Source organism: Neoarius graeffei, chromosome 22 (assembly GCF_027579695.1).
Source record: "Neoarius graeffei isolate fNeoGra1 chromosome 22, fNeoGra1.pri, whole genome shotgun sequence".
In the NCBI taxonomy this organism is placed as follows: domain Eukaryota; kingdom Metazoa; phylum Chordata; class Actinopteri; order Siluriformes; family Ariidae; genus Neoarius; species Neoarius graeffei.
The window spans coordinates 15,059,033-15,084,103 of NC_083590.1; the positions used below are offsets into that span (position 1 = coordinate 15,059,033).

General features: G+C 41.1%; 2 protein-coding genes across 8 annotated transcripts in view; one reads left to right on the plus strand and one right to left on the minus strand.

The window, feature by feature from the left end:
• Window positions 1-25,071, plus strand: part of LOC132870287 (NACHT, LRR and PYD domains-containing protein 12-like) — a 361,706-nt gene that overhangs the window by 73,603 nt on the left and 263,032 nt on the right. The window lies entirely within an intron of this gene.
• Window positions 1,393-24,948, minus strand: LOC132870679 (uncharacterized). Of its 7 annotated transcripts, none has more exons than XM_060904449.1 (12): window positions 24,791-24,948; window positions 18,718-19,450; window positions 14,457-16,686; window positions 13,819-13,915; window positions 12,236-12,370; window positions 12,003-12,118; window positions 11,756-11,898; window positions 11,568-11,661; window positions 11,141-11,476; window positions 10,728-10,893; window positions 10,517-10,644; window positions 1,393-5,535 (listed from the first exon to the last, which is right to left on the minus strand). In XM_060904449.1, the coding sequence occupies exons 3-12, from the start codon at window positions 14,565-14,567 to the stop codon at window positions 5,212-5,214; spliced, it is 1,650 nt and encodes a 549-aa protein (XP_060760432.1). In that variant the 5' UTR covers window positions 14,568-16,686; window positions 18,718-19,450; window positions 24,791-24,948; the 3' UTR covers window positions 1,393-5,211. The 7 variants fall into 7 exon arrangements, with proteins under 7 accessions (XP_060760432.1, XP_060760431.1, XP_060760433.1 ...); XM_060904448.1 differs by having other exon boundaries at window positions 14,457-16,689; XM_060904450.1 differs by lacking the exon at window positions 24,791-24,948 and adding an exon at window positions 23,853-23,925 and having other exon boundaries at window positions 14,457-16,689.

Consider the following 25,071-nt stretch of genomic DNA (forward strand, 5'->3'; position numbering starts at 1 on the left):
AACTAATTGCTATTGTGATTTTTATTTTTTATGACTAACACTAATTCCTCTTTTTTTTTTAACCCAATCTCCCTTTATCACCTTCTCAAAGGTGAAACTGTGTATCCGGTGATGAAGTGTCTTTACTTGAGTTGAATGTGCTGCTGTTATTGAGAGGGTTTGACCGGGACACTGTGAGAGTGAGCACAGCTCGGTGTCTTTGTCTCCGTGACCGTTCTTCCCTGAGAGAGCTCATTAGTCCACTGATGGACGATGTGTAGCTGGGCTTCGGCACATGGATGATAAAATAGCACGGCGACATTCTATCGCTCCACGTTTCAATCACGGAACATGCCTCATTTATAAAAACACACACCGGTGAACTTGTGTTCATGTGACCAGGACTAATGGCTTATTTTTGGAGCATGTAAACGTCATGATTTATCAGAACACAAACGGAGCACTGGAGCTTCAGAGCAACAATCAAAGAACATAAATGGTGGCGTTGCAGAGCAAGACCTTTCTTCAGCTCTAATGCGTAGTTCCTCAAATAAAACTCCCTTTCTGTTCCAGGGTGTGAATTACAAATGGGAAGTGCAGAGATGGGCGATACGACAGTGTTATTAATATCACGATGAACGACATGAGGGTTCTGAGAGTGCTGGTGGTCCGTCTGCGACACACACCATAACACACTGTCGCTGATTGGATGATCCTTCCTCTTGTTCCGTGTGAAATACTTTTTTATATTTAATTTTGTGTATCGTGTGAAAAGTATTGTGATGTTCTCGTGTTGCTGTATTGCCCGTCCCTGCGCGACTCATCACCTTTCACACTGATCACAGAGTCCGACGAGCGGAGCGTCAGGAAGCGTGTATCATTTTCCAGCTGTTCAGATTCTATCCGAGTGAAGCTGTCGTGATCCGTGTGGACCTCAGAGGGATGAAATGACGTCACATCCGCCGCGGCCGTGTCACAAAGCCGAAGAGTTTATTCGGTTCAAAGCCTTCTGGAGTTTCTTTTTAACTGCACAGCAAATTCTATAGTGTTAAAATCAACTCTGAGTGTCAATTTCAACACTATGCCAGTGTTTATTTTGTCCCAATCTTTATAGTGTTAATTTAACACTCGCCAAAGTGTTGGTTATACAACTCTGATTCAGTGTTAAAATGACTCCAATTAGAGTTAATAATTAACTCTCCACAACACCAGATAGAGTTAGTTTCTTCATGCAGTAGTGTATGGAGTTAATTTTTAAATCTAGAGGAGTGTTAATTTTACTCCAGTTAGTGTTGTCATTGAATGAATGGATCCATACTGACAAACTTACATTCAATGCATGTAATGACTTTTTAGCATGTTGTAAAACTTCACATTACCCACCATAATAAACAAGGGTCTTACAAAGTGAAATGTCCTCAATAAAGATTTTTATTGAAGTTAGAACTTCAACCAGTGGCATACATTTTACCAGGACTTTAGCAAAGGTGGCAGTGAAGTACAATATAGACTTTTCCATCAGAATTAAAGGACACTGTTTATCAAAAGGTTTATAATGAAACAACCCTTCAACACTAACAATGTGAAAAGGGCAAAGATTTTCTTCTATACAAAATGCACTTAAAAGGTCATCAAACCCCAAAGTTACCACTTTGCACAGTACAAGATATGCACAGCCATCCTTCAAAATAACATTGATAATTTTTTTAAATAAAGTCATCTCAGACTGTAAACCACAACAAACAAATAATCCAGCATGATACTCAGTACCAAAATATTTTACCCAGCTAGTTGTTTGAGCATCATAATTTGGACTAAGCTTGAGAGACTGACATATCACATCACGTCCCTCCAAATTAGACACCATTTCAATATGAGTCGGTCCATGCTCAAACCTTTCAAAATTAAAAGTTTCCCAATAAAAGGCTATGTGTGATTGATGTGCATTCACCATAGTTTTAGTAACATTTTTAAAGTTCTTAACAGAGCGCTTGAAAAAATTGTGCTTCGCTTCAAACCGCATACACCAAACATGAAGAATGGGGCCTATTTTCCTTATACAGCTCGGGTAATGCACTAAAAAGTGGTGCTTGGGTATCAGTCTTTTGGTTGGGAATATGGTCTTGAAAAGGTTGTGGTGATCTGTAATCAAATGTTTAAGAAAACAAACCATACCTTCTGTTATACGAGGAGAAAAAACAATATATACAATTTGTAACAAAAGTAAAAGCAAGTGCCATACAGAATCATTGTTTTCAAAGAGATCTCCAAAAATGAGTGGTGTGTTGCGCAACAAACACCATGCCTGACTCGCATTTAAACCAAGGTCTTTACTGTCATCCATCTTCAAAGCAGTTGGACGATTTTTTCTTTCAATGTACCCATAGTTGAAAGCGACAATCCGTTCACACAAATCATTCACCGTAATTGTCTTTGTATCAACTAAGTGCTGGTAAACAAGTTTCAGTTCATACTGGGCCACACCTTCCAATAAGTCATGCATTATGTCCACAGCAAAGTTATCACAAGTGTGGTAATACTCTAGTGTGTTTAACAAGCAAGCTCTTTTCACACCAAAAGCTGATGACATCTCTGGATTGTCCTGTAAAGTACTGCAGTGCTGGGAATGAAGTTCTTTAGACTGAAAAACAATATCAGGCTGATCCTCTGAAACAATACTCTGCAGTGCATCCCTATCCGCTAAGCAAAACCGGCAACGGTATGTGGCACTGAATGATTCAACGAATCCAAACAGACCATGAAGTGCAAGATTGTCTCCTGTGATCTGAACAACACTCCCTCGTAATGGGTTTTCAGATACAGGAGTAGACACACCATCCCTTTCCAAACATTTTAAGTCGTCCACAAGAGGCTTCAAAATAACATCAAAACCATACTTCTTAATGTCAGACGTGTGAAAAAGCAAAACTAGTTGAATGTTAATTACAACAGAGTTGAATTTTGGAGGAAGATTCCTTAAAATAAAATAAATACACCCAAGCTTGTGAATCCCTTTTCTGGACCCCAGGGGATTAGCCGTCTCAAAATCATCATAGTAAAGTTGAAGTTGTAACCAGGGCTTTGAACCGGTTCAAGGAACGAAAACGAAAACCGGGAACTTTTTCTATTTCACATGGAACAGAAACAAAACCAGAAACTTTATTATTTTTTATGTTCCGGAACAGAAACGCTTATTAAAAATAATGGTAACCGGTTAATACCGGTTTTTATTTCGTTCCTCAAAGTTTCTGTAGCCTACAAATAGTCATTCTTCTCCTGCGCAAGTTTCTATGACCCGCTGGGGTTCACTTCCTGTGTGACGTTCGCTGACTGAATGGAGAGAGCGGGAAGGTGGACTACTAGTGAGTAATTGCATTACTGAGTGTCTGAGCAAAGAAGAGTCTGAACGATGCAACCTCCCTATTGGCTGTTTGTAAAAATGTATCAATTGTTGCCCTTCCCATGGGAATCATCGCGCGCTCGAGAGACGAGACCTGACGAGTTAGTTCGTTGGTAGCAGAACAAAATGTCTGGACACAAATCGGGTTTTCAGAAAAGGAAAGAAAATAAACAGAGGGTCGAAAATACAAAAAAGGAGGCAGAAAATGCAAAACGAGTTTTAAGGTAGGACAAATGGTTACTTTTCTGAGGCAGCCCGCCGTGGCTGCCTGCAGGCTTATTTATTATAGCCCATTTAGTTAAAATAGTTGATCTAAAATGTTTATAGTTATAGTTATGTGATGGTTGTCCTGATTTAGACTGGTGTTTTTTTTTGGGGGGGGGGTTGCGCGATGTTGCACCCGGGTCCAGATTAGGGCAGAACCGGCCCTGGCTACATTTCAGGTGTAGTTTGTTTTATGTATGTGCATAGATGTGTACTTGGTCTTCCAATATGGCGCCTAACAAAACCTCGCGGCGCGGTGACGTCATGCGGTAGCCCTCTATAGGGCCTGACTAGCCTTTGGTAACACACTAAACGAATTATCTTTCATTTTTGGCACTTTTTCTGTTTGTGTAGCTGGGAAGACATACTGAGAATCCAAATCACCAACATTTGAAATAATAATTGTTTTGAATTATTTCTTGTCTTATTTAATGAAGGTTGTAATAGAATTAGCCTACATTTGGCTTAAGCTGGATGAGACAGAGACATAATTTTATAGCCATTTGTTAAACAGCTGACAGGGAACGTAATTAACCGTTCTGGGAACGAAATTTTTTTGTTCTAACCGGTTCGGGAACGTCTATTTAATGGTGGAACCCAAAACCGGAAACGTTAAAATTCCGTTTCTGTTCGGAACGAACCAATAGGAAAAAAATTCCGGTTCAAAGCCCTGGTTGTAACGCATTTTTTTCACAGGAAAACAATCTGTTAGTCCTAACATATTCACCATCACAAATGTCTTCATAAAAAACTTTTTGTTTTCTTTTGTCTGATGAAAAGCCTCTAATATTTCTTTGTTGTTAAACATTGTCCTGATCGTTTCAAGGACTGGGACATACACAAACTTATCTGTAACAGGAACCTGGCTGTACAGTCCAGTTTTCCTGTCACGTCTAACATCAAATCTAACACCTAGAACATGTTCCACTGGTTGTACAATTTGCCACTTCTCTTCATAGTATCTCCGGCGTTTAGCTAGCGTATTAAATTTAATCAGTGGATTTTCAATGGAACGGAAACATCGCTCAACAGTCTCACGAAGCTCTGATGGAATATTACTAAGAACTGCCTCCTTTGCCTGGGTTTGTATGCCATCGACTAATTCTTCAATTGTTTCAACTGCTACTTGAACTGAACTCTGACCTACCATGTTAGCTTGTAACTGTGCAACCAAAGACCCACACATATCATCCAAATTAATTTCACAAACAGAAGAGCTCTCCATTGCCTGTCCTTCAGTTTCAGCATTGCTACTCTCTAAAGCCTCAAAGGCAGTATGATCCCATCCACCTTGTGACGCACCCTCCGTACTCCCTCCATCTCCTTCATGTTCATTACAAGGAACCAAATTTCCATGAGTCCGAACTAAATGTTTTTTAAATCCAGAATAAGTTCCAAATACTGATGAACGTCCAGTTTCTGCACAACTCAAACGCAAATATTTTCCTGGATAAAGGCCATGATGAAATTTTAAATGACGGCAAATCAGATAAGAGTTTGAATGCAATGTTTTGCAAATAAAACAAGTGAACATAAATCATACAATTTATGACCCTTATTATGGCAAATTACTTTTTCACATTGAGATATCTGGCCCTCAGTTCCCGGACTCTTGGTTTTTCTTTTGTCTTGCCCACATCAATATTGTATACTGCCGTTTGAATGAAACTGTAAAAACCATCAAGTGCCTCACAATATGATGTTCCGAAAACAAAGTGGGCCTTGAACAGTTCGTCAAATGCAGCTACTGATGTTTGTGCTCTGCATGGTACTGCCTGACTGTCAATGATTATGTAGAACTTGTGGATCTTATTCTTCTGTTCCCCGATGCAGAGCATGAATGGCTGCGATGGTTCCAATCTGGACAGGAAAATCTGCATGCTTGTACCAATCTATAAAGTAAACGAAAACAGAAAATGGTATAAACATCATGTTATTTGTATGGAGATATTTTAAAAACATGAGTACAACTGCAATCCCTTTTCTCCCCTTTTCCCTACTGAACTCAATCTGACAAAGCACTCCCCTTACTAGGAGTGGGTTCAAAACAATAGATCAACCCCACATGAATTGCAGGACAACTGCTTCCAATATCATGCAATATACTTGATGTAACACTTGCATTTACAACTTTTTTTAGATGTACATTAGCTTAGATTAAACTTTGATATTACCACATGTATGAAAACTAAGTAACAAAAAGTAGTATCTAATCAGATGTGAAAATAGCAGAAGTGAGATATGTACAGAATGATTAGTATGTACAGGTTAAATGCAGTTATTCACAGATGCAGAAAAGTAAAGATGAATATAGATATGTGCACAATATATACAAAGAAAACATGGTGGGCAGTAGTTATAAACAGATTATGTACAACTAAGTTATAAGAGCAAAATGTACAGATGGGACAATGATAAAGGATGAGTAGAAATAATTGCATGATTAACAGAGGACAGTATCTTAATATACAGTTGTCTTGTACTACTCAGGGATCCCAGACGTCCACTATTTAGCGGAATTCCGCTATTTTCTAGCGAAAGTGTTTTTTTTTATCTCTTGTATATCCATTAAAAATATGTTTAAAATGACCAGCAGAATACGTTCTGATTTGGTTTGCTTGTTTAGCGATGTTTTCGTCGGCTTCGTTTGTTCTCGTTGACATTCGGGAACACTCGGAAGTTAAATTGATGTAAATACCACAAGATTGTACGCGATAGAATGAGAAAACAATATGGCTGCACCCATTTGCTAGAAAACATGTTTTAACTCCGTTCGTGCTTTTGTTTCTAATGCGTTGAACTTAATTTAATTCTAATGTGTTGAACTTAATTCAGAGCACTGCAGGAACATCAGAAAAGCAGAAGGAAAGATCAGAGAAACAAAAGCAGAGAAAACTGGAGGAAAGATGCACCCCAGAAAAGAGCATTAAATTCCTTTGCAGTGAAACCTTTCAAAAAGAGAAAGGTTTAAATCAAATATCTCCAGTATTTGCTGTACATATGTACAGTGGTGCTTGAAAGTTTGTGAACCCTTTAGAATTTTCTATATTTCTGCATAAATATGACCTAAAACATCATCAGATTTTCACACAAGGCCTAAAACTAGATACTGAGAACCCAGTTAAACAAATGAGACAAAATTATAATACTTGGTCATTTATTTATTGAGGAAAATGATCCAATATTACATATCTGTGAGTGGCAAAAGTATGTGAACCTTTGCTTTCAATATCTGGTGTGACCCCCTTGTACAGCAATAATTGCAACTACACATTTCTGGTAACTGTTGATCAGTCCTGCACACCGGCTTGGAGGAATTTTAGCCCATTCCTCCATACAGAACAGCTTCAACTCTGGAATGTTGGTGGGTTTCCTCACATGAACTGCTCGCTTCAGGTCCTTCCACAACATTTCCATTGCATTAAGGCCAGGACTTTGACTTGGCCATTCCAAAACATTACCTTTATTCTTCTTTAACCATTTTTGGTAGAATGACTTGTGTGCTTGGGGTCGTTGTCTTGCTGCATGACCCACCTTTTCTTGAGATTCAGTTCATGGACAGATGTCCTGACATTTTCCTTTAGAATTTGCTGGTATAATTCAGAATTAATTGTTCCATCAATGATGGTAAGCCGCCCTGGCCCAGATGCAGCAAAACAGGCCCAAACCATGATACTACCACCACCATGTTTCACAGATGGGATAAGGTTCTTATGCTGGAATGCAGTGTTTTCCTTTCTCCAAACATAACACTCCTCATTTAAACCAAAAAGTTCTAGTTTGGTCTCATCCATCCACAAAACATTTTTCCAATAGCCTTCTGGCTTGTCTATGTGATCTTTAGCAAACCAGATGAGCAGCAATGTTCTTTTTGGAGAGCAGTGGATTTCTCCTTGCAACCCTGCCATGCACACCATTGTTGTTCAGTGTCCTCCTGATGGTGGACTCATGAACATTAACATTAGCCAATGTGAGAGAGGCCTTCAGTTGCTTAGAAGTTACCGTGCGGTCCTTTGTGACCTTGCCAACTATTACACGCCTTGCTCTTGGAGTGATCTTTGTTGGTCAACCACTCCTGGGGAGGGTAACAATGGTCTTGAATTTCCTCCATTTGTACACAATGTCTGATTGTGGATTGGTGGAATCCAAACTCTTTAGAGATGGTTTTGTAACCTTTTCCAGCCTGATGAGCATCAACAACGCTTTTTCTGAGGTCCTCAGAAATCTCTTTTGTTCGTGCCATGATACACTTCCACAAACATGTGTTGTGAAGACCAGACTTTGATAGATCTCTGTTCTTTAAATAAAACAAGGATGCCCCCTCACACCTGATTGTCATCCCATTGATTGAAAACACCTGACTCTAATTTCACCTTCAAATTAACTGCTAATCCTAGAGGTTCACATACTTTTGCCACTCACAGATATGTAATATTGGATCATTTTTCTCAATAAATAAATGACCAAATATAATATTTATGTCTCATTTGTTTAACTGGGTTCTCTTTATCTACTTTTAGGACTTGTGTGAAAATCTGATGATGCTTTAGGTCATATTTATGCAGAAATATAGAAAATTCTAAAGGGTTCACAAACTTTCAAGCACCACTGTATATATCTAATATTACTGAATCATTGATTTCTGCTCATATTCATGATTTTTGAATAATTAATGTGGCTTATATTAGACTAGTTTTAACATTAACTTGAAACAAAAAAATAAACAAATGAGATGAACTATGGATACTATTGTTATAACAAAATCAGTGGAATATTTAGGCAAGTATATTCTTCAAAGCTACATTTTCGTCTAATTTTTATTTTTTGCCACTTGCAGTGCTGAGCGTAAGTGAGTATACCCCCTTTGAAAAGTAACATTTTAAACAATATCTCAATGAACACAAACAATTTCCAAAATGTTGAAAAGACAAAGTTTAATATAACATCTGTTTAACTTATAACATGAAAGTAAGGTTAATAATATAAACTTAGATTACACATTTTTCAGTTTTACTCAAATTAGGGTGGTGCAAAAATGAGTAGACCCCACAACAAAAACTACTACATCTAGTACTTTGTATGGCCTCCATGATTTTTAATGACAGCACCAAGTCTTCTAGGCATGGAATGAACAAGTTGGCGACATTTTGCAACATCAATCTTTTTCCATTCTTCAACAATGACCTCTTTTAGTGACTGGATGGAGAGGGATGCTCAACTGGTCTCTTCAGAATTCCCCATAGGTGTTCGATTGGGTTCAGATCAGGAGACATACTTGGCCACTGAATCACTTTCACCCTGTTCTTCTTCAGAAATCCAACAGTGGCCTTAGATGTGTGTTTAGTATTATTGTCATGTTGGAAAAGTGCACAACAACCAAGGGCACGGAGTGAAGGTAGCATCTTCTCTTTCAGTATAGAGCAATACATCTGTGAATTCATGATGCCATCAATGAAATGCAGCTCCCTGACACCAGCAGCACTCATGCAGCCCCACATAAGGACACTGCCACCACCATGTTTCACTGTGGGCACCATGCATTTTTCTTTGTTTTCCTCACCTTTGCGATGCCATACAGTTTTGAAGCCATCAGTTCCAAAAACTTTTATCTTGGTCTCATCACTCCAGAGTATAGAGTCCCAGTAGTCTTCATCTTTGTCAGCATGGGCCCTGGCAAGCTCTAGGCGGGCTTTTTTGTGCCTGGGCTTTAGGAGAGGCTTCTTTCGTGGACGGCATCCATGCATGCCATTCCTCTGCAGTGTACACCGTATTGTGTCACAGGAAATAGTCACCCCAGTTTGGCTTGCTACTTCTTTAGATAACTGCAGTGAACTTGCATGCCGATTTTCTTCAACCCTTCTCATCAGACGACACTCCTGTCGAGGTGTTAATTTCCATGGATGACCTGGACGTCTCTGTGAGATGGTTGCAGTTCCATCTTTCTTAAATTTTTGTACCACTTTTGCTACAGTATTCTGACTGATAAGTAAAGCTTTGCTGATCTTCTTGTAGCCTTCACCTTTGTGGTGTAAAGAAATTATTTTCTTTGGGGAATTCTGAAGAGACAAGTTGAGCATCACTCTCCATCCAGCATCCAGTCACTAAAAGAGGTCGTTGTTGAAGAATGGAAAAAGATTGATGTTGCAAAATGTCGCCAACTTGTTCATTCCATGCCTAGAAGACTTGGTGCTGTCATTAAAACTCATGGAGGCCATACAAAGTACGAGATGTAGTAGTTTTTGTTGTGGGGTCTACTCATTTTTGCACCACCCTAATTTGAGTAAAACTGAAAAATGTGTAATCTAAGTTTATATTATTAACCTTACTTTCACGTTATAAGTTAAACAGATGTTATATTAAACTTAGTCTTTTCAACATTTTGGAAATTGTTTGTGTTCATTAAGATATTGTTTAAAATGTTACTTTTCAAAGGGGGTGTACTCATTTACGCTGAGCACTGTATCTCATTGATTACAAAATATGGCATCAAATAGATACACATTATTGTTAAATTCTGTTGCTTTTCTATGTTAAATCTATGTAAAAAGTGGGTTCTATAGCATCTTTAAATGTTAAAATCTCAACAGCTTCAGGCAGCTCCCTTGACCCCTGCTGATAGTTTCTTACATTCCTCTATTTTTTTCAATTACTGCTGGGATCCCTGACTACTACATAGAAAGGCTAAATATTCCAGTTAAAATTACATAGCATATACACTACACCACACACACACAATGTAAAAACTGTGAATGCAAACTGCTACAGAATCGGAGACTATTATATAAAAGAGATGTAAAGATAAATCTCACCAGATTTACAGCTGTAAAATGTACTGTAGATTGCTACAGACTTGAAGTGAAGTGCACAGATTACCTGCATATACTTCACCAAGTAGTCCTCTGCCTGGAGTGCACTGACTTTTGCAGCCTTCTTGTGACCCTTCGACGTTGGTGGAATGAGATGTAGCAGCAGGCACAATGAAGCAATATCACTGTCCCATCCTACAGAGCAAAAAAAGTAATGATTAACATGTGCAACACAAGACATGACAGACTGACAACAATCTCAAATTAACTCAACTTACCACGATCACCATCTCCTTGAGCAGAACAAAGAAGGTCTTCGACATGTGCAGTGGACACCAGCCCTTTGGCATCTTCAATGATGTGAGGCCTGAAGAATGTTGGCCACTTGGCCAAGAACTTCCCAGATGTCTCCTCTCCAAAAAGCGCAAGGAAGTCCTGCTCAATCTGATATCAAAAGATAATAAATCAATGCTTGGTGGTCAATCCTTGGTGGTCAATCCTTCTACCAAACAGGTTACACATGCACACTAACAAAAAACCAAGCACATAATGTAAGTAATAATGAAATCAGTTTCTGAAGCAATAACATTGCTATAAAAGCACAACAGTAGTTAAAATTGGGCAAAGCCAGGTGTTTAAACCTAAATAGATTCTATTTCCCCAAACTAATTTAAGATACATAATTACTCACAAGGCCAGGAATGTCAAGAAATCTTGGGAAGATGTCAAGAACATCCATGGACGTGTCGGGATCATGGACAAGTTTCTGTCGGTGTTCAAAAGTGGCCTTCATTTTCTCTCGAACTACTGCTTCATCAGATGAATGATTCATCATAGACATTGCCTCTTCACACTCCTGACCAGTCAACTGTTGTATTGTAGTAGCCAAGAGTCTTGTAGCCTTTGGCCCACCACTGCTTTCACCCACTGCCACAGGAGACCTTGAGTGATCAGCCAAACTTCGTTGTACCGTCTTGAGACGCCACGAAATGTACCCGGAGCCTGATGCCGCATCATAAAAGTGTTCCTACAGGGAGAATGAATGTATAAATTAGGTATCCAGAAATACTGAACTGACATTCAACAACTGTGATTTAGTCTTCAATACTAAAACGTACATATCCATGCTTGGACAATGGATCTTCCAGGTATGGGAATAAGGCTACAATGCCTTGCGCATATTTCACCTTTATGGCCTGGGAAGGGATCCATCTGAAAGAAGAGTAAAGAGAAAAGAGTGCAAGATATAAAAGTAGCTATAGGGACATCAAAAGGTATTTTGATACTAAAAGCCCTTGATACATACCCATGCACCTCCACCATGTCAGCAACCAAGATGTTGACAAGCAGTCTCCTTGTTGCACTAGTCAGTGACTTTGTTTTGTGGTACTCCTGAAAAACCTCCCCCCCCCCCCCCCCCGGTTTTCTCAGAAGAACTTGATTGACCATCTGTTAATAAAGTTTAACATAGTATTGAAACCAAATATGTTCCACTTGTGACAATGGTCACTATACAACACTCATTAGTAGTTGTAGTTGACAAAATTGCTTACATTTTTGGCAACTTCTCTTTCGGTCTGATCCTGTCTGGATATCTTGCTTGGAATCTCATCCAAAATAACTGTAGAGGCGTCTGAGCATGATGCTTCAGAAGATATATCCTCTGAATCTTTTAAATTAAAGCCCATTTAAATTACATCATTAATAAAAAATGCTACCAATTTATGTTACATACAACATACAGTAGAATGCAATAGAAATAGTTCATATCTGTGAAACCAATTACCATCATTCACAACAGCCGTTATCAACTCCTTTCCCTTCTCCAACAGTTCGGAGAAGATGTCTGCATCCAGTTCTGTTCCTGAGGAGTCTTTGTAAACAATGTTGGTGAAGTGAGGCAGACCAAATTTCTCTATGACTGCACATACACAAAGGAGGTCAACTGTGCTTGTTGTCTGAACTCCATTGAAGGTAGTGTGCGCAATACCAGAATGTATACAAGTGCTTTTTGCCTTTATTGACAGAGCAGAGAGAGAGATGGGGTAGGGTTGGGAAATGACCCTGACTGGATTCAAACCTGGGTCCCCATGGGCAGGTTGCCTGTTCATGGCCCGGTACATTAGCACAGTGCACCACATCACCCCCGAAGTGTGTAATTTATTTTTTAGAAGTTTATTTCCAGAATTTATGCTTCCCATTCACAAATTTCATCTTTTTCATGAATATTTACTACCACCATTAATTTCTACAGTTTCATTATGGATTGGAAATTTACACTTTACCTACACGAATAGGTAGGTCCTCTCCATGTAAATCCACCATTTTTAATTACCGGTCATAGACTCATCTGCACTCACCACCTTCTACAGGGGTGCCCATAGAGAGCATCCTGACCAGCAGCCTTTCTGTCTGGCATGGCAGCTGCTCTGTGGCGGACAAGAAGGCACTACAGAAGGTGGTGAGGACTGCAGACAAGATCATCAGATCACCCCAACCAGCCATTCAGGACCTTTACAACTCACACTGTTCCAAGAGGGCTATGAACATCAAGGACCTGTCACATCCTGCACATAAACTGTTCTCACTCCTTCCGTCTGGGAAGCTGTACCGCAGCATGCGGTGCCACACAACAAGACTGGGCAACAGCTTCTTTCCACAAGCCATCAGGCTCATCAACACACTGAAGAAAATGCCATGAACATTAAAAAACCATGCCACTTGCACTTTACATTTTGCATATTCCTATTGCACGTTTCCTAATGCACACTTCACTTTTCAACTACCTCACCAACTGTCACCAAAATCAGCACACTGCACATTTCTATCTACCTCTACCAAATGACCAACCAAGCTACCTCACCACTTCTTTCTTCTTCTTGTTGGAAGCCTGCATGTCTATATGTATGTCTGTCTATTTATTATTGATGTCAGTGATGATTACTGTATTTACTGTGTGTGTGTGTGTGTGTGTGTGTGTGTGTGTGTGTGTGTGTGTGTGGAGGGGTGGGAGGGTTGTGTGTGTGTATGGGGGGGTGTACATTTGTATATTTGGGTAAATATTTGTGTTACTGTCAGTGTTCTTAGTTCTAACTGCACATCTGGAGTCTTGTGTGACAATTTCAAAGCCTCTATGTAATGTAAATCATATAAGGGAATTTGACTAAGTACTCTTGACTTGACATCATAAGTATTTTTGGCTGCAAAACATGCTCTAGTCAGACCAGACCAGACCAATATTCATGAAAAAGATCAAATTTGTGAATGGGCAGCATAAAGTTTGGAAATAAACTACTTAAACTGCACACTGGACCTTTAGGTAATGTTACAAAAGCAGCACCAATTGATCAGACAGAAAGCATTGCTAACCTGCTTGGTGAAACTGCTGGTAGTCATAGGTCCCATCACTCTCTGTGATCTTCACATATCTCTGTTTTTCTCGGCACTTAACTTTCACAAGCATTCTCTGAAAGAAGTCAACCCACTTCAGTGACATTACTTACATTTGGGGGGGGAGATATATATATATATGCCTCTTTTCCACCAAGTCAGTTCCAGGGCTAGATCGGGGCCAACTCTCTGCTGGGCCAGAGGAAAGAACCACTTACGTCAGCGGGCGGTGGAGTTGTTAAGACCAACAACAATAACAAGACCGCGAAAGATCGCCATTTTTAAGCGACGAGAAGCAGCAGCTGTACAAACACGAAGTCAGCCATTATTATTATTGTTGCTGCTGCTGCTTCCGTGTTGTTTTTGCTTCGATATTCGCGCCAAGGTTTATGCAAACGTAGCGACGTAACTGACGTATACAGCAACGTAATGACGTATACAACGAGGTAACTGACGTATACAGCGATGTAATGACGTGGCTTCCCTTAGCACCGCGAGGCGCGAGCTATGGAAAAGCAAACTGGTTCTCAGCTAGCTCGCAAGTTGAATGAGTTGTGAACCAGCACCAGCCCCGAACTGATTTGGTGGAAAAGTTTATAGTAAATGTAAAGTCTTACCCAAGCTAGGAACTGCACCACAAAAATCCAAAGATAATATTCCAGTCGTACTGCAAACACAGAAAAACGAAGCGTTATATGGATGATTTTGTAGCATATTAAAAGGAACATTGCTGAGACATTATGTTTGAGCCATTCAAAAAGTAGCACACTTCCTCACGGCAAACCAGATATGTTTATCCTCTGGCGCCGTCACGCCATTTCACTCACTCTTACAATAGCAAACATAAACGAAAGCTTCACTTGAAAATCTCCGACATTTTAAGTCAGTCAGAGGAAATATTCAAGCCACGTGTACAAGAATTTCACGAACATTACCTTTAGTCAGATTCAACATCACCAGCACTCTACTCATGAAAGACTGGCTGCTCTAATCTTTCAATTCAATTCTGCAGAAAGGGGGGAAATAAAGTACACAACTCTAACGGTGTAGGCTCTGACAACATTATTGGCTCCTTATTTCACATTTCAATGAAATTCATCGAATATCTCCATGTTTGCTAAAGTACTACATTATAGTTAATATACCTGTTAACCAATACTAGCATGCCGTTAGCTAGCTAATAACACGAGGTTACTAGCCAATCTTTGCTATCTGTTCGGTTCACTTGTTGTCACTAACATACGTCGTAGTCAACTGCAAATTATCCAGTTGACTACTTCACATAATTTTGACTTCACAAACGTTACAAATTACGAACAAATTGACATAAAATGAAATACCAAGCATGACTTACCATATACTCCAACGCGGAGAAAATGGCGTCTTCGCAGGCGGAAAAATTGTTAGAACATTTTGGAGAGGCGTGGTTTTTAGAACTCTGAGGGGGAGTTGGGCATCAAACACCGCTCAACCACTCTAACTCTAGTACATATATGACTCCTGTAGAGTTAAATCAACATGGTGCAGTGTAATTTTAACTCTTAATTTTAACACTTTTACTGAACACTGGAAAATTAACTCTGAGAAATTTGCTGTGTGATGAACCACCAAAATGTTGATGCGGTGTGTAATCCTTGGGCCGAGATCCAAGAAAACGCAAATCCTAAAGCAACTGCCATCACTGTCCAACCGCTGGGGATGAGTCAAAAATGTATTTATTTTTTCCCCTGCAAATATTAAATGATGTCCTATGAACTGAAACGAAACAGTTTTGAGTCAGATACGTGCATTTATAATGAACTGAGAAGGAGCTGCTCTGACGTGCTGTTTGGTGAGAAATGTGATGAACACGATGTTCACTAAACTGCAGTGAAGCACCAACTGAGCAAAACTCACTACATTTACGGATAACTGGAGATTTTGGTTTTAGGGTGGAGGGTTCCCCCCCCCCCAAATATCTCAGCTGAGTGACTCTAGCTCAGACAAGCTACTCTGGAAATTTTGCTATTTTAAGTGATGAGTACCAAAGTATGCTGCTTTTTCTCCTTTTTCTAAAAGCTGTGAATGAAGGTACATCATACTGACACGATGTTTAGATTTAACACTAAATAACTGTTTTCTGGTTCCAAAGTGCTTGAAGGAGAAAATGCAATGTGGCTCGAGCTGAATCAGTGACCTGTTAGCTTCCGTTCACTAGGGGTGTGTGTGTGTGTGTTTTAGAGCTGTAAGATCTTTTAATGAAACACTGCTGTACAATGTGTTTGTTTGTGTGTGTTTTTACACTGGACACTTGTTTCATAGTGAGGTGTGTTGATTCTATTTGTGTTTATTATTTTGTGTGTGTTGTTATGAATGTACCGGGGAGGGGGTTATGGGTCGACACTCAGGTTGTACGCCACATTAATATTCAGCATTTTTGTCCTGCAATAAAAATGTGATGGACAGATGGTTCCAGAAAACAGAACACAGTTCGTGTGTGTGTCTCGTTAATGACTCTTCATTGGATTTCTTCCTGACACTATAAAGACACATTTATAGAGCATTACATCACAGTGCTGCTGAGTTCTTCACTCTGATGGGTCCAGGTGCTGATTCTCCTTTTTTAACCTGGGCCCTATTTTCCCATCTCTTTGTACCCAAATGTTTACTCGGGCCAAATATGATTGAGTTAGAACTCTGCAACTGGCAACCACTAAATGTCTGTACAAGGTAATTCTACAGGGCAAACATGTGATGACTGAGATGTAGTGATGGCCAGATGAAGCTTAATGAAACACTGAAGCTTTCCAGCCAGTTGTGTTGAGAAGTGCTTCATTTCTCGAGGCTTCACTTGCTCAGTAGAGACACCTGCTGGTCAAACGAATAATCACACAATCATCCAGACAATCCAGAGGCTGGAGCACAGCAGTTCATCAAACCAGGGTTATAGAAAGATGCATCTGGAAATATATTCTAAATTTCTATATCCTGAATATAACTTAGAAATGTAATAAATATATACAATCATATTTTATTGTATAGAATTAGTGTGTATATATATATATATATATATATATATATATATATATATATATCCCTGTGATGACCTGGCGACTTGTCCAGGGTGTACCCCGCCTTTCGCCTGTAGTCAGCTGGGATAGGCTCCAGCTTGCCTGCGACCCTGTAGAAGGATAAAGCGGCTTGAGATAATGAGATTTTATATATATATATATATATATATATATATATATATATATATATATATATATATATATATATATATATATAAAATTCAATGTCTTCTTTTTCCATTCTTCAACAATGACCTCTTTTATTGATTGGATGCTGGATGGAGAGTGATGCTCAACTTGTCTCTTCAGAATTCCCCATAGGTGTTTGATTGGGTTCAGATCAGGAGACATACTTGGCCACTGAATCACTTTGCTCCTCTTCAGAAATCCAACAGTGGCCTTCGATGTGTGTTTAGTCATGTTGGAAAAGTGCACGCCGACCAAGGGCACGAAGTGATGGTAGCGTCTTCTCTTTCAGTATAGAGCAATGCGTCTGTGAATTCATGATGCCATCAATGAAATGCAGCTCCCCGACACCAGCAGCACTCATGCAGCCCCACATAAGGACACTGCCACCACCATGTTTCACTGTAGGCACCATGCATTTTTCTTTGTATTCCTCACCTTTGCAATGCCATACAATTTTGAAGCCATCAGTTCCAAAAACATTCATCTTGGTCTCATCACTCTAGTGTATAGAGTCCCAGTAGCATGGGCCCTGGCAAACTTTGTTTGTCTTTGTCAGCATGGGCCCTGGCAAACTCTAGGTGGGCTTTTTTGTGCCTGGACTTTAGGAGAGGCTTCTTTCGTGGACGGCATCCATGCATGCCATTCCTCTGCAGTGTACACCGTATTGTATCCAGGCCTGTTTCAAGCTATTTGGGGGCCTTAGACAAAGGGGGATCTGGGGCCCATAATTATCCCCCCCTTGACGAAAGGCCTTATGGCCACCTACCCACTGAAGACTTAATAAATATCACACATATTGTAATCATTCTTACAATTTTTACTTAATAAATTAACTCTTTACATTATTATAAATAATTATCAAACCCAATTAAACACAAGAATAGACAAAATATACACACACACACACACACACACACACACACACACATATATATATATCAAATATGAAAATAAGACAAAGTAATATAAAATGTGCAAATAACACTAAAATTTACAGTATATACACAAGTAGAAATAACTTCAAATGGTGATTAAATGATTACAAACATGAATAAGAATCTTAATAAGAACCAGCACACACAGAAAAGTGCAAAAGGTATAGAAAAACACAAATTTAAGAATACACAACTAGAATCATGTGCAAAATGTCTAAAACTGTTGTCTCAAACTTGCCATGTCGTAGTCATTAGCCGTGCTGATCGCACAGGGCTTCCTTGCAGAAAGTTCGGGTTTCTTAGCTGAATTACTGCATTAATATCCGACCAAGGTCACAAACGCAGCCTATTTATGTAAAAAAGAGCTTTCTTGTGAGCCATTCCCTGTCCTGCTCCATTCATGCTCACGACACACTAGCTACTTCTGATGAAAGCCATGCAGCTCGCTGAAACTAACTCTGACTATGACATTTGATAAACACAATAAGTTAATCTGGGAGAAGCTGACAGTCTTTCACCTATTTGTGTGGCACATATTAGAATTTTTAGCCAGTCCTTGCAAGTTTGTAAGCTTGTTGTGCATGACAACGTTTACATCACTGTTATAAACACTGTCTACAAGATAACTACCATTAACGTAAGCTAGCTACCAAATTTGCTTGTCGACCCCCTTGGTATTAATGAATGTGTACATTCTCACTTACCAGTGTCTTGTTTTTTTTCTGTCTTCCTCTTCCCTTTTCTTCTTTCTCTTCTGGCTCCCTGAGGGGTAATTTCGCTTCATATTTGATTTTGTTTTGTTTTTTTGCCGCGGAGCTCTGCAACCAATTGACTGGACGGAGATGGGCATTGAGGGGTTGACAACAGACTGTCATTGCACTTTTCGGCCAAAGCATGTAGGGAGGTGCTGTTGTGCATTAGGGGGCCCCCCTTGGAACTAGGGTATTTCAACAAGTGTCATTAGCGCTGCGCTGCCGCGCTCAAAAAGTTGTCATTGCTATTGAATACATAACCAGTCGTTCGGCAGCGGGGGCCCTTCGAGGGCTGGGGCCCTAGGCAATTGCCAAGTCTGCCTACCTTGTTGCAACGGCCCTGATTGTATCACGGGAAATGGTCACCCCAGTTTGGCTTTCTACTTCTTTAGATAACTGCAGCGAACTTGCATGCCGATTTTCTTCAACCCTTCTCATCAGAAGATGCTCCTGTCGAGGTGTTAACTTCCGTGGACGACCTGGATGTCTCTGTGAGATGGTTGCAGTTCCATCTTTCTTAAATTTCTGTACCACTTTTGCTACAGTATTCTGACTGATAAGTAAAGCTTTGCTGATCTTGTAGCCTTCACCTTTGTGGTGGAAAGAAATTATTTTCTTTGGGGAATTCTGAAGAGACAAGTTGAGCATCACTCTCCATCCAGCATCCAGTCACTAAAAGAGGTCACTGTTGAAGAATGGAAAAAGATTGATGTTGCAAAATGTTGCCAACTTGTTCATTCCATGCCTAGAAGACTTGGTGCTGTCATTAAAAAATCATGGAAGCCATACAAAGTACTAGATGTAGTAGTTTTTGTTGTGGGGTGTACTCATTTTTGCACCACCCTAATTTGAGTAAAACTGAAAAAATGTGTAATGCAAGTTATATTATTTATCTTACTTTCCCATTGTAAGTTAAACAGATGTTACATTAAACTTTGTCTTGTCAACATTTTGGAAATTGTGTTCATTGAGATGTTCTTTAAAATGTTACTTTTCAAAGGGGGTGCACTCATTTACGCTCAGCACTGTATAAAGGAATTGAGTAACGTAATAGATCATAATAATGGTATTACTACAGCTCCAGTTGTGTTTAGTAGTAGTAGAGTAGAGTAGAGTAACTTTAGGCTACGTTTACATTACGTCGAATCAGCGGATCATCAGATTAACGTTCTTAAAACGATTCGCGTTGACACTAAAACCGTTAGCCGTGCACACAGCAACACCAATACGCGGATACGCTCGGCTCCGCAGGCATCCTGCGCTCCAAATCACTCCGCCCTGAACAGCGAGTGCCCTCTGGAGGGTGCGCACTCCGGCCCTGCGCAGCTCACAGAGCGCGCGAGTGAAGTGAACAAGCCACGATTCGGGACTGAGCCGCTGTGTGTGTGATCCCAGCGCATATCACTTATTACTTGCAAGTGGAAGGATGGCAAGCCTAAAGACAATCATAACTACACAATGGGCAGTATTTGCATCAGTATTTGCAGTATTTTCATACTTTTATACTCTTTAATGAAAGGTGATACAAGGCGGAAGTCTGCGCCGTTTTTCAGCAGTCGCGTCACATGACCAACGCCAGCGAATCAGGAAGGTGGATGTCACAGTGACGTTGTCCAATGAGACGCCAGCTAGAGCTCAGCACAGCGTATTCGCGTATTCTCAATGTTTACACAGCACCGGAGCTGATACGATCTAGATTGAATACGTGGACGCTGGCGGATTCCCGTTTCCCCGCTTTTTCAGGGGGGTTAATGTAAACGGACAGTGCGTCCGCGAAGAAAACGAGACAGATACGGTCTAGTGTAAACGTAGCCTTATTGATCCCTAGAGGTCAAGTAGCTTATACAAAAATACAAAAAACATATTAAGATACAGAGAGGGAAGAAATTACACTAGATCAACATTACACTAAATTACACTAAATCAACACTAAATTACTCTAATTCAACAAAGAGCAAAAACTTCTAGTATGGTGCAAAGAGAGATATTAAAGTAAAACATTAAGTGAACAAATAACAAGTAAACAAATAGCAAGTGTCAGCCATGATAGAGGGGATGCTTCTCAATTGTAACAGTAAAAAGTCCAGTGAAGAAAGTATTGCACAGTCAAAAAACCCACCCACACACATCACACACACACACACACCACACACACACACACACACACATACACAGGGATTACAGTGAACAAGAACAGACTTATCAGTTTTCACAGTGAGAAATCCAGTGAAAAGTGTATTGCACAGTATACACACACACTCACACACACGCCAGCTCAGGCCCACACACACACACACACACACACACAAACAAGCATAGAAGCCTGGAATAAATGGAGGACATGAGTGTTAGGCAGTCCAGTCCCTAATGATAATGTCCTTGTTGTCCTTCTGTGTGCTGTTGAACAGTTGAATGGCCCGTGGGACAAAGGACCTCCGTAGCCTATCTGTCCTGCATGAGGGGGCACGGAATCTGTGGCTAAAAAGACTCATTTGGTTGATGAAAATGGTGTGAAGGGGGTGGTTTGGATTGTCCATTACAGAATCCAGTCTGTTCAGAGTTCTGTTCTCTGCTGTTGAGGTGAGGGTCTCTAGCTCCATGCCCACCACCGAACCTGCCTTCCTCACCAATCTATCCAGGCGTCCAGCGTCCCTCCTCCTAATGCTACCACCCCAGCATGCCACAGCGTAGAAGAGCACGCTGGCCATGACAGACTGGTAAAACATCAGCAGAAGTCGGTTGCAGACATTGAAGGACCTCAGCCTCCTGAGGAAGTAGAGTCTGCTTTGGCCCTTCTTATAGAGTGCCTCGGAGTTTGTAGACCAGTCCAGCTTATTGTCTAGGTGCACCCCCAAGTACTTGTAAGTGGAGACAATCTCCACATTCTCTCCCTCAATAGAGACCGGCACCACAGGCGGGGTGGATCTCCTGAAATCCACCACCATTTCCTTGGTTTTGGTGGTGTTCAGGTGCAGCTGATTGGTCCGGCACCATCCCACAAAGTCCTCCACCAGACCCCTGTACTCCTCTTCCTGACCCTCCTTGATACAACCAACAATTGCAGTGTCGTCTGAAAACTTCTGCATGTGGCATATCGCAGAGTTGTAGCTAAAATCAGTTGTGTACAGAGTGAAGAGCACCGGGGAGAGCACTGTTCCTTATGGTGCTCCTATGCTGCTGACCACCGTCTCAGATGTAAGGCCTCCCAGTCTAACAAACTGGGGCCGCTCGGTGAGGTAGTCTGTAATCCAGGTTACCAGGCCAGGCTCCACTCCCATCTGCACCAGTTTATCTCTCAGCAGCAGTGGTTGGATGGTATTGAAAGCACTGGAGAAGTCAAAAAACATGATTCTCACAGCACATCCACCCTTGTCCAAGTGAGAGTGCACCCTGTGAAGATACAGAATAGCATCCTCAACTCCTACGTTCTCTTGGTAGGCAAACTGCAGAGGATCCAGTGCATGTTGTACCTGGGGTTTGAGATGGTTGCGCAGCAGCACACGTTCTAATGTTTTCATTAGGTGAGAGGTGAGAGCAACCGGTCTGTAATCATTGAGTTCTTTGGGATGTACTTTCTTTGGGATCGGTATAAGACACGAAGTTTTCCACAGTGTAGGTACCTTGCCTTCCTGCAGACTCCTATTGAACAGATGATGAAGTGGTTCGGCTAGTGACTCTGCACATGACTTTAGCAGTCTTGCACAGATGCCATCAGGCCCAGCCGCCTTGGACTTCAGTCCTTTCAGTGCCCCCCTCACTTGGCCTCTAGTGACTGTAGGTGGTGGGTATGCTGGGTTTGGGTGTGGGGAAGTGGGTGTTGGGTAGGTTGTTCCTGATAGCAGAGATGAGGGGACAGGGTGGAAAATGGAGTCACTGGCTGAGCAGCTGATGTCCGGGTCGTTGTCTGAGTCATTATCACATGGGGGTAGCGGGGGTGGGGGGGCTATAGGGGTGACAATAGAATTGGCTGCCCCCATCACAGAGTTGCCAAACCGGTTGTAGAAGTGGTTTAGGTCATTGGCCATAGACAAGTCGCCATCAGCCATGCCTCTCTTCTTCCCACAACCAGTAATGTTTTTGATCCCCTGCCATGCCTCTTTAGCGCTGTTTTTCATTTTCAATTCCACCTTCCTCCCATATGCCACCTTGGCCTCCCTCAGACTGCTTTTGAGATCCCACTGTACATCCCTCAGCTCCGTCAGATTGCCCTCCTTGAAGAGTTTCTTTTTCTTGTTGAGGAGTTGTTTGACATCCTTGGTTATCCAGGGTTTATTATTGGGGTAGCAGCGCACAGTCTTAGTTGGTGCAACAATGTCCATGCAGAAGTTTATGTAATCCGTTGTACATGCTGTGGCCTCCTCCAGGTCATCACTGCCCTGTAGTAAACTCCAGTCAGTGGTGTCGAAGCAGTCTCTCAGCGCCTCCTCTGCTTCTGGTGTCCATTCCCTGAAGGTGCGTGTGGTAGCTGGTAGCCTTTGTACTTTTGGAACATACACTGGCTGAAGGTGGATCAGATTGTGATCAGATAAACCCAGTGGGGGAAGGGGAGTTGCACTGTATGCGTCCCTCACGTTTGCATAAAGGAGGTCAATTGTTCTATTTTTCCTTGTAGCACAGTTGACAACCTGATGGAAATTTGTTAGGGTGGAGTCGAGGGTAACATGGTTGAAATCTCCAGTTATTGCGAAGAAAGCATCTGTGTGTTGTGTTTGTAGCCTCGCAACAGTCGTATGAATGACATCACAGGCATTGTCGGGTACGGCTCGCGGTGGTATGTAAACACAGATAATGACGGCATGTGAAAACTCTCTTGGGATGTAGTAAGGACGCAAACTCACTGCCAATAGCTCCACATCTTTGCTGCACACTGTCTCCTTCACCGTAACATGTCCCGGATGGCACCACTTGTTATTGATGTACATGATCAGTCCACCGCCTTTCTTTTTCCCCGAGAGTAAAATATCTCTGTCCAGTCTAACCACACTGAAGCCCGGCAAGTCAACATTAGCAGTAGGCGTGAGGCTAGTTAGCCACGTTTCCGTCAGGCAAATCAGACTCGACTCTCTAAACAACTTTTGATTTCTTACCAGAGCAGCCAACTCGTCGGTTTTGTTGGTCAGTGAATTAACGTTTCCCATCACGATTGCTGGAACAGAGGGCTTAAATCTCCACTTCTTCTCACGTCGCCTAGCTTTAACTGCGACTCCAGCTCTGCATCCACGAAAACAAAACAGTTCCTTAGGGATATCCCCGTGCGCTGCTCTTCTGGCAAACTTACGTAATGCAAACAGCTGATTCCTTGTGTAAACAAGTTTGCTGTTGCCGGAATGTTGCATAGTATTATCCGTATCCATGGGATAGAAATAAAAAACACTTCTTGCAGCAAGCAGAAGTTAGAAAGAAAAGAAACGGAATTATAAAATTATAAAAAACGACACAGAAACGAGCTAAAAAGACAAACAAAACACGGAGCTACTGAGACCTGCTGCCACTCTCGTCGGCGCCAGAATGTAGTGTAATGTAATGTCATAGTGTTTAGTGAGAAGGAAGCAATGTGCTTGTGAAACTGGACAGAAGAGCCTGGGGGACTGATGTGTTTGTGGGACTGATAATTCTATGGGACTCACAAATAACATCATGACTTTACTCTGCTCTAACATTACAAACTCTACAATAGATTTAAATACAGAAATGAGCAACAATCCCTGTGAAAAACGCCCAGAAACAGATTGGGCCACAATAGTTGTGTTTTTATACAAAGAAATGAGACCAAAGTGCCGTTTAAATACAGATTTATTATATTTAGTTGATCTTACATGACTGAATGCACACCAAAACCCAGCTGTTTTCAGTGTCTCACAGGAGAACAGAGAGAATCAGCATTCCATTGATCACCCGAACGGGCAATCCATTGATCACCCTAATGACTCTCGAGGCTGTTCACACCCAGCCCCCAGTGACCCACACCAACAGGATGACTCAACGACACCTTAGATGAGCTTTTCATCCATGAGAGGATAAATACCTGATACTCCCTACCAGTCAGACAGAACTGAAGAAGCCTTTCGGATGAGAGGTGAAACGTCTTCAAGAATCTTCAAGCAGGTCCAGTTGCTCTCTTTTACCACCCACAGTTACCAGACCTGGATGACTGAGAATCTTCACAGACATGCGGGGATTCATTTGGCGCGCGCTCTCAGACTCGACACATGTTTCGAAGACTCGGATTCATCTGACCATCACTAAATCAACTAAAAGAGCCGAATCAAAGAGTCGATTCATTCCCTGAACGACACATCACTCAGA